The following is a 10852-nucleotide window of genomic DNA, read 5'->3' as shown; positions in this document are numbered from 1 at the left end:
AGAACCATTACCTTTATTCCTAATGTGCAATCACTGTATAACAAATGAAGTATTCTGAACTGTGGTGTTGGACTAATTCCTGTGATATCTATAAAGTTGACACTACAAGTATGTGTGTTTGTATATATTACCTACTTCTCTATTTTTCACCTAAAAATGAACAAACAAACAAACACAACTCCATAAAAAAGGTGTAAGAAAACAATCCCAAGGTTAGAATAAGAGGGCACAGGCTCATTTACAAAAAAAGACTACGCGTTTCTCCTCATCAATTTATCATTTAATATAAATGCTGACAGAAAGCAGATGAAGACCTTGTAGACACTTGCATATATTTACAAACCAAAAGGCGAATCACCTCCTTCTACTTGTCCTTTTATCTGCAACTTGTGGGAGCCTTAAACACTAATTTGGAGCAACATGAGGCTGAGTCAGTTTCCAAGAGAATAAAGAAAGGAATAGCATTTTAACAAAATGTGACATCTTTGATATAGACACCATGCACACAGATAATACAAATTAAAAAGATGGCCCTCATCTTCTCAACTCTGCAACAAGGAGAGTATGTACTTATTCAGACCCAGCATTTTGCTGTCCTAAACATCTTCCTACTACTATTTTTCTTCCACTTCACTTTTTTGAAGTCTGTTTAAAAATTCAAAATATAAACAGATTTTTAAAAAGAGAGGGAAATGGTCTATTTCAAAAACAGGTTTCTTTTTTCCTATTCCAAAAGAACTTCCAGGAGATAAAGTCTTCAAATAAGATTTCACAGTTTGCCAAGTGCTAATTTCACAGCTTGTGAAATTCCAACTCATTATGTCTTCACTTTTTAAAGAAAAGTTGGAAACACTTGGAAAAAGTAAAATTTCACAAACTTCAGCAATTTAGAAATGAGCTGTCTCTTTAAGGCTCAATATTTTTATTTCTGAACAGGAGGCACGCAAGAAAGAACAAGGGAGCTAAAAGGCAAGGGGAGAAAAATAGGAATGCAAGAAAACTTAAAAAAAATGGTATTTTGTCTAGCACTAATTTAAGAACAGGAGATATAAATTCTCACTATTCAAACTGTAAATGATTTCATGAAGTCATTTATAACCTGACTCAAATCTCATGGGCTCCTTTATTATCCTAGATTATTTTTGACTTGTTAAATATACCTCCGCAGGGCACAATCACATACAATCAATACGATTGGTAAATTACACAAGCTCTATCCCAAGCAAATATGCATCAATGTTAAAAAGTTACTTAAAAAAACAGAAACAAAATAAAACAAAATAAAATCCACCCAAAAAGGTGATAATGACTGCAGAATGTCTCGGGGAGACTGGTATGAGCCAAATTGACCATAGTCAGGGAAAAGGGGTAAGAGGGGTAACAAGGGGAAGAGACCACACACAAGAAGAGGAATCTCACAACTGGAAAATGTTTTAAGTGGGTGAAAGGTTTTGTTCATTATCTTGATTCACTTTTTCCATTTCTGTTGTTCTAAAAACTCACAGATTCATCATCAAGTAAGATAATGAAGCCTATGGATCAATGAAAAAAAAAGAAAAACTTTTTTCCCCCAAGTTCCTTTCATTTCCAGAAGGTGGGAAGAAGAGAAAGGATGAAAGGGGTTGAATAAAGGAAATTTAGGCAACAATACACCTGGAAAAAGTAGCTCTCAGAACAGTGTCTTAGTTGAACAGAGGATGTAAACATGATAAGCAAAAGCTTAAATGCCTTGAAATCAGAGGAGTATTTTACAGGGTGGTTCAGATATTATTGTGAGAATGGCAGCCTATCAGTGGAGAGAGATTACACTAATAAATGGTGATTTTAAAAATCAGGTTAAAAAAAAAAGGCTACCAATTATCCACCCAATAGTTTGTTTCCATTCTTTTCTTGACCCTTTCATACACCATCTGGAGTTGGGGTAGGGGCCCACCTGACAGTTTCCAGTTATAAGATGACTCTGAGTGCACAACCTAGAATGGATGCCAAAGACCTGTGAGCTCTGTCTACTTAAGAGTTTAAATTAAAAACAAAACAACACACACAAAAAAACCCAACTAGAAATAATGAGACCTCAATACAAGAAAATAAGTCACCTTATCTAGTATACAACATACATTAGGATAACAAACTCCACAGGATTTTATTTTTCTAAATACATATTTTTGGACACAATTTGTTGTGAGGCTTAAGTTCTCTCTCTTGGGTTACTGTGCCTTATTTTCTTTTGAAAATAATGGTTATTACTCTAGGGATGTTCTGCTCAGGAATAAAGTTTAGGGGAAGTTCAGTGTTTGGCTGAAAATTCAGAAGCTCTGAAAACAAGGATTCCAGTGGTGAGGTTAGTCCCTTTATCACAATAGGATTTCAAAGGGCTCTTTACCCACTTTGTTCAGTGCAGTATTGAGAATCTACCCACTGGGAACATATTTATTATTAAAAGGTGTTACTTCTTCTTGGTGGTGGCAGTTTCCTATTCTTCATTAACATTATAGCTAGCGTTACAATCTAATGCGAGTGAAAACACCTTTAGCAGTCAAAGAAATAAAATCTTAAAAACCAAATGGTAAGCTGGCATTTACTACAATTAACAGTATCTTTCGACAAAAACAACTTTCTTTTTCTAAGTGGCTCAGGAAAGTTGAAATAAGAATTTTAAAAAATATTAACTGCAATCCACCTATAATTCCCAATAAGTAATTTCAGCAGGAAAATTTCATAAAGCTGAGCTGAAACAACAAATAAATATAAAAATCATAGCTGTCCAAGGTAGAAAGGTATGAATGTGGGCCAGCAAAATGGGCAGTCAGGTAAAATGATGACAGTAGTAGACTGCTTGCCTGTTCAATCCCTAACGTTGAACGTAAAATCTGCTTAGTTTACTAGCTCTAATTTTTATCTAAAAGGATAGGCAGACTTTTCAGGGAAGAGATCACCTTGCAAACATTATAACCATGTATTGTCAATAAAAAATAAACACAATTGGACTCTTTCAGGGTAAAAATCTAAGTAAACACTGCAGTTAATTTCCAGACAGGTTATTAATTTCCCCTAAAAAGTAACTGAGCCTTTCCTTTTAATGATATATAAGACATTACAAGTGCTTTTTACAGATAGATTGTATACATGAAACCTTTACTCAATTCTTTAAAATGAGCAAAAAAAAAAAAAGTAGAAAAAGATGGTTAGATCTCCATCTATAACCATTTGTACATAAGCAATAACAACCGAGTACTCTTTAGTGAAAAGAATCTATTTTTCTCTGAATCTGAATATAATCTAACATGTACTGACTATAGTTACTTGACCATAGTGATAGGAGATTGTCCTTTAGGCACAAGTAAAATAACAAAAATACAACATGCTATCGTGACAAGATAATCTCAACAAAAGGGAGGAGGAACTGCTTACACACAATACTGTAAAAGATGACATTCATGGTTTAGAAAAACTGAAGAATTTTCATTACTTTTACATTTTATAAGGCCAGCTAACTTTAACAGTTAACTTTAGATACATCTCCCTACACAGTATAATCAACTCACAACTACTAAGAGGTTTCACAATCGAAATGGCTACTATTTCCTCCCAAACCAAAACAGAGTAAAGCACAAGTCTTTGGCTCTCCTTTAAAGAAAACAGCAGGTTACCGTTCCTAACCAGACCTTTGTTTGCCTACCAGTAGGGCAAATACCACATTTGTGCATCACTGAGTAATAACACCATTAGAAAAGGCAACTTCACAGAAGTTATTGGCTAAGCGAATTCATTTGAATGCTCTGTTTTGAGGCAGCAAACTGTCACTGTTGCAGATTGGGGAGGGCAGTGGGTAAATCAAGGGGAATTTGCAAGATACAGAAGGGATAGAGAAAAAAAGAAAAACAAAAACTTTGAGCTCCAACCCTAAAGACCAATGGGAAGTCTGATGGAGTTACATATTCAAGGTAGCAAATGAGAATCATACCAATTTTATGTCTTTTAGGCAAAAAATATATATATAAATAAATAAATACATGGGAAAGACTAGGAGAAGGGAAGGGAAATAAAATGGGAGAAGGGAATCAACCACATTAATGCTGTATGAAATAAATTTTTATACATTCTGAGTAGTTGAGTATTTTGTAGCTGGCATTAGAAATAGTGTCTTATTTGAATATTACTAGAAACCTATGTTATAACTAACTTTTCTTTTGATTAGAAAAGTAACAAGGAATGGATCTTTGGTTACTTCAGCCTCTGTAAATTACCCAAGTCATGGCACCTACTGAACTTATGACAATATCTATAAGTAAGGCAAAAGAACTACATATAAGTCAGAAAATTGAATCTAGATATCTTATTCTCGGTTCTTCTACCCTCTTCCAGAGACTCACTGAAGAAAGAAAAAGTCCAAGTACTTTTATATTCCTAGCTGGAATAAAATTCTGGTGTTGTTATCCAGACTGAACACAATGCTTATTACTCCTACCTTAACCTTCTCAGAATTGTTCATTTTCATCTGAGATGTCTGAGTCTTGCCTTTTAATTCAGTGAAAAGCAAACAGTCATCTTCAGAAGAAATTAACATTTGAGTAAGTAGAAAGCATAAAAACTGTATTTCCTATCTGACTGGTTTCATCTTCTACCTGTCTCTTAAGGAATAAATTTAAAAAGCTAGAAAAGTCAATTATTTTTCATAGATTTTAACAAAAAAGCAGTTAGAAAGTCAAGCAGTTTTGCCTGAACAGGCCATCGACCCTTATTAGCTCATCATATCACAAGGTATACAACAGAGAAAAGGAAAAGAAAGAGAAAAAAACAATGGAGGTTTTATTGAATTCCTAAAACTGCTTGTGAGCCCTGTGAAAGTTGTAAGAATTTCTATGAGGTAAGGCAGAGTAACCAATTTAAAATAGGTAAATTACAAGCACAATGGGACAGTATACCTTTCTCTTGTTGTTCTACCCACTCAGATTTCCTCTAGAGTGTGAGGTCTTAGAGAGGTACAGCTAGGGTTAAGGCTACAATTTGAGATTCCCCCCATCTTCACTCCATGAAAATACCTTAAAAAGAGAAAGAGAGTATTTTAAGTCAGTTCAAAACAGTGGCTTCTCTGGTTTTATTCAGAATAGGAATACTGTGTAAATTAATCCCTGTTTCTGCCTAGCTTACAAAATCAAAATGGTGAAAGGAAGAATGAGTATATTTGAAGAAAATGAACAAGAACAACAGAAGTTGAGTTATTAGGGGTTTCAACAGATACCCAAAATGGAATTTTACTTTTACTCCAAATTTCAACAAAATCAATACCCATAAATTCCTTTTCAGTACCAGAATCATTCTGAGTTCCAAATTGAACCAACTGCTCCTAAAATTTAGGAATTAAACATGTCCAAAGGAGAAATAACATCTGCCCAAATCTGCCTACAGAAGGCTAGAGGCCAAGAATGTTGTCTTTTATGGCTAGAGAGAGAAATGAAAAATCTCGGGACTCTGTCAGACATAAAAGTTTCTCTCCTTCTCCCAAAAAAACAGTAAGTACTTAAAGAGTAAATGTAAGAGGGTTTTAAGCAAAATAAAACAAAAAAAGCAAAAAAGCAAGTGTATTTTTTTAAAAAAAGGAAAATATGGATATCAACTGATAAAATGCCTCATCTTCATTCAGTGCTTCTACCTCCCAATCAGTCATTTTATCGCAACAGCTGCGCTCATGCGAAAAAATCCATAAAACATACCCAATATATATACAGATATAGCTATGTATATATGTATATATATAATATATATATAAATTTTTATTTAAATAAAAAAGAAAGCTCGAATCCCAAGCCAATATGTGTATATCAAATCCTTGACCAGCCAGGTCTGTAGGGCATAATCAAATTCAATGTGAAATAGTATATAAACACGGTGCCTTGACTGGGCAAATTAAATAATTGCTACTCAAAAGAGTGTTCTGTTTGGACTCTCCTACTGGTAGGCAATGGCAGGACTGTATTACCCTCCCCCCACCCTCACCCCCCATTTGTTTCATTTAACAATATGATGGACACAGAGCTTAGACTGAGGTTGTTATGACCTCAGCAGGAGTTAAGGGTTAAGAAAATAAGAAACAAGAAAAATACAAACTCTTGCTTTTACCCAACCAAAGCAATGCAGTAACTTATTACATAACCAGTGCTTTCTGTTTTAGTAGTATAATCCAGAAAGGGAAATTTTTAGAAAATCAGGCAAACATAGGGATAGGGTGGGTGACTATATCAAATAACCCCCACTAAACATGTTTTATATGGTCTTAGTTCAGTACAGACATGTGGCATCAGAATATGTGCAGCAGAACTAAGTAATAAAAATTCTTCCTTATTCTTTTCAACATTTTCATGAAGAATCTTTTCAATATTGTAAAGCCAAGACTACAAAAATTGACTTCTAGGTACTTACTATCTACTTGTGCTAATGACTCTGAAAAGCGGCAACTGATTAATTCATGAACTATCCTTAAGATTCAGGCAGTTCGTATCTGCCAATCTCTGAAAGCCAAGGGCTCCAGTATACGGGAATTTTATACTTTTGGTTTTTGAGAGTAAAACATAACACATCCATTGAACTAATGTGGCTCTGTTCATTTTAAGTTCAAATCAAGTGTTGCAGTTTTACAACATGGTTGATTGTCCTGGTTTTTGAACATTCTACGATTTCAGCAGAGGTTCAATTTGGAAAAGCACAGCTCTAAATTTCCAACCATCACCTCAATACAGGTAATAAACCAAGTACGTATTTTCAGTGCTAATAAACTACAGTTTATCCTGAAAGTAATCTCCACTTAAATCTACTCAAGCAATCTAAAATTGACTCAGGTTTCTGATTACATTAAGAGAATGAAAGGGGTCCATCCATAATATCGGAAATGAGGGCTTCAACAATTAATTGGTAATTATCTCTCTGAAAAGCTGAAATAAACACAAAAACAAGAAATAAAGCCCTCCTGAACAATAACTACAAAAAGTTTTAATGCCATATGAAAAACCTACCTACACATGAAGCTAGTGACCCAGAAAGAGAAAGCAGATTATGGTTTCTAAATAACAGCTCTTAGAAAGTTGGTGTGCTGCACATTTTCTAATAACTAGTCTATTACTGTCTATTTCTCAAGCACCACAGAATTCTCAGAAAGGCCAGTGCTTTTTGTCCGTTGTAATTTATGGGGTTTTGAGAGTTGGAAAGGATTGGGGGTAAGGAATTATACACACTGGGTATGTAATAATACCAAAATACAAGAAAAACCTACTTCATTAAGATCATACAATTAATCAAACAGAGTGTATATATAATATCTTCTTCTTTTTTTTAAAGCCCTGGATCCAAGGCGTCCAAAGTTATTAAAATAAAGTTCATTCACAGAACAAAAACAAATTTAATCTGAATTGCTTGCAGATACTGCTAATTTTCTTTTTCTTTTTCTTTTAAATTAAAAAATGCATTATTGTGAACTATGTGCAGGGTTTGTTTTTAGTAGTGGTGTTTGTGCACATTGCCTCCGGTGCTTTTCCTGGATTTCTCTGACCACTCTCAGAGAAAATGTTTAGAAGCTATCTGTTCTCCTACCCCTACGCCCCACAAATTGGTTAGGAACAGAAGATAAAAGTAGGACTCCTCATGTTTTAGGGAGCAGAACTGGATGTAACTCCTGATCTCTGGGAGTCATTACTGTCCCCTCCTCCCTCAGGGTCCTCTGACAGGTTCAGAGAGTTGGTCTTGTTTGATAGGAGGCCGATGTTCTCTTGTGTCAAGGCTGATCCATTCGGCACATCACTGTTATCGTTTTTTTAAAAAAAAAAAAAGGAGTTTGGATTTTAAAAAAGGAGAGAGATAAAAATGATTATTTAGTAGAATAAAGTCAACAGGGCCTTTCTTTTTAGCAGTATGGAATGGCATACATGAATGGCATTCAAACTTTAATTTACAGCTCTATATCCACGCTTTATTTTAGCATAGGGGTTGGCAAACTAAGGCTAGCTAGCTGCCTTTTTTTTTTAACTTTGCTTTTTTTAGCTGCCTGTTTTTGTAAACAAATTTTTATTGGAACACAGCCTGCCCATTTGCTTGCATATTGTCTATGGCTGCTTTCACATTACAATGGCAGAACTGAGAGTTTTCACAGAAATAATAAAACTCATAATTTTAAATATTCACTATCTGGCCTTTAAGAAAAAGTGCTGACCCCTGCTTTTAGCAGGTTTACTAGTACAAGAAATTGCTTTGAACCCAGGATAACGCATGGATTTAAACAGCCAAAAACCTAAGCCTGAAAGCAACAGGGCATTAGATATTGTTGTATATCATCAGGAGGGCAACTTGGGACTATGCATCAAAAGCCTCAAAATACCCTAAGTTGCAAAATACTCTAAGATGCAAGATATGCAAACAAAGAATTAACTATAATATTGTTTATTGCAGGGTTGTTCACAATAGCTGATATGTATCCTTCCCTACCTGTAGAATAATGATGGATGACATGGGACAGACCAAATTAAAAACCAGGAGGATGGGCGGGGGCGGGGCGGATAGGTGGGTGGAAGTGGCTAAATGCCTACACACTTCAAAAAACCAGAAGAGGGCTTCCCTGGTGGCACAGTGGTTGAGAGTCCGCCTGCTGATGCAGGGGACACAGGTTTGTGCCCCGGTCTGGGAAGATCCCACATGCCGCAGAGCGGCTGGGCCCGTGAGCCATGGCCACTGAGCCTGCACGTCCGGAGCCTGTGCTCTGCAACGGGAGAGGCCACAGAAGTGAGAGGCCCGCGTACCGCAAAAAAAAAAAAAAAAAAAAAAAACACAAAAAAAAACAGAAGAAAAAAAAAAGACCAGAAGGGTATACATCAAAATGTTAACACTGGTTTTAAATAAATTAAAAAACAAGGGGAAAAAGGAGATGGAAGCAGAAAATTTTATTTCTTAGGTATTAACAGATAATTCAACCTGGGTCTGACCTAAAATAAGTTTTAACTCCTAAACTCATGCAAAAATATTCTTTTCTCAGTGTATACAAAATAATATTTTAAAAATCAAATTATATGTATGAAGGTACTTCTGTCATGACTGTATAAGACTATGAAAATGTCCCTTTCTTTACCTGAATGTCAATGTAAGGTCCTCAGCTGGAACCTTATTTTGTGGTTCTGGTTGTCCATTTTCTGCTTGCTTACTTGTATTCAATTTGCTTTTCATATCCAGAGAACACTGGTTCTCCTTTGAAAGAAAAGGAAATAAATTCAATTATCTTTTATTTAATGGCGCTAATGGAAGAGAGAACAGATATAGATAATACAAAATGATGATCAGAAATCATATTTAGTTCTGTAAAATGACCAAAGAAACAGGCAGATTAAAAGAGATACATAGGGACTTCCCTGGTGGCACAGTGGTTAAGAATCTGCCTGCCAATGCAGGGGACACGGGTTCGATCCCTGGTCCAGGAAGATCCCACATGCCGCAGAGCCACTAAGCCAGTGCGCCACAACTACTGAGCCCGTGTGCCCGAAGAGCCCATGCGCTGCAACTACTGAGCCCATGCACCGCAACTACTGAAGCCTGTGTGCTCTAGGGCCCGTGTGCCGCACTACTGAGCCCGTGTGCTGCAACTATTGAAGCCTGTGCACCTAGAGCCCATGCTCCACAACAAGAGAAGCTACCACAATGAGAAGCCTGCGCAGCAACGAAGAGTAGCCCCTGCGTGAAGCAACTAGAGAAAGCCCGCGCACACAGCAACGAAAACCCAATGCAGCCAAGAAAAGAGAGAGAGAAAGAGATACACAAAAACATAATGGAGTACGGCCCACTTGCTCACTATCCAAGCTGGATAGCAAGGGGACAAATGCCTCAAGTTAACATGGAAAAATCTCACAGAAAAACTGATGACTCAGAAAAAGCAAGTCAAAATATAATAAGTATCTATAATACACTTATTGAAAACAGAAAAATGAAATATCCCATCTATTTGCTTACAAAGAATGTGAAAACTATGCAAAAAAAAAACCCAAAAACCAATTACCATGCAATCTGAGGGAATGGTTCAATCTCCTAAGACTAAAAATTTACTGAAATGAGTGTTCATGCACTATGAAACAAACCCTAAGCATATCTATGGATATAATTCCACAAGAAATAATATGTAGATGGCATCTCACTCATGACAAAAAAATAGGTCATCAATAACATAAGGGCTGTGAAACCTAGAAATGTTATTTGGTAATAATCTTTAACATGAGGGCACTGCAAAAAACACCATCCCCTCTGCTTCCTTAATCAATACGCTTAACAGAAATTTAGTAACTTCCAGATAACCCCCTTGTTTTCCCCGGAAAGTTTTCTGTAATGCAGGAAAGTTTTTTGTAACGCAGAAAACTAAGACAAAGAACACACTCAAACCAAAAGAGAATGAGGAGAAGAATGATAAAACAGGGAGGCAGACCATCTTCAGGGCACTCACTGTCAGTATTAATCACTCAGTACAGTGCCTTGGGGTGATGATTCTACAGCTCTAGATGATTCTAGAACTCCAGAGCCACGAGTTCAGCGACACAACTACACAGAGGCTTTCCTTTCAGCTTTCCTCTCTTTTCCCACCATAGCACTTACCATGCTCAGTTCTCGGGTTCTCTTCCCGATTTCCCTTTCCACCTGGTGCAGTTCCAAGCTCAACTGCTCACTTGAGGGCGCTCCAGGCCACTTCGGCGGGGGCGGCGGCGGCGGTGGGGGCTGTGATTGGCCTGCCAAGGTGCTCGCCTCCCTCTGCAGCGCCAGCCTGCTACCGACAGCCTAGTGCAAAAGCCAAGCGCACAGCTCAACACACGCCACGCCGCGCACAGAGTGACCA

General features: G+C 36.8%; 1 protein-coding gene across 4 annotated transcripts in view; it reads right to left on the bottom strand.

Annotated features, from left to right (window-relative positions):
• Nucleotides 1-258: 258 nt before the first annotated feature.
• Nucleotides 259-10852, bottom strand: part of RC3H1 (ring finger and CCCH-type domains 1) — a 95193-nt gene continuing 84599 nt past the window's right edge. For 3 of the 4 annotated variants that reach the window (XM_022565239.3, XM_089910890.1, XM_089910875.1), the window contains exons 18-20: nucleotides 10615-10794; nucleotides 9110-9225; nucleotides 259-7791 (exon numbers count right to left, since the gene is read on the bottom strand). In XM_022565239.3, coding sequence (XP_022420947.1) covers nucleotides 7641-7791; nucleotides 9110-9225; nucleotides 10615-10794 — 447 coding nt within the window. In that variant the 3' untranslated portion in view covers nucleotides 259-7640. The remainder of the gene's footprint in view (nucleotides 7792-9109; nucleotides 9226-10614; nucleotides 10795-10852) is intronic. The other variant, XM_089910900.1, reaches the window with a different exon arrangement.

This window comes from Delphinapterus leucas, chromosome 1 (genome assembly GCF_059928025.1).
Source record: "Delphinapterus leucas isolate spDelLeu-1000000601 "Yukka" chromosome 1, BTC_Dleu_Yukka2, whole genome shotgun sequence".
Lineage (NCBI taxonomy): Eukaryota > Metazoa > Chordata > Mammalia > Artiodactyla > Monodontidae > Delphinapterus > Delphinapterus leucas.
The sequence above is the reverse complement of the archived record's forward strand: the minus strand, read 5'-3'. Positions and strand labels throughout refer to the sequence as shown.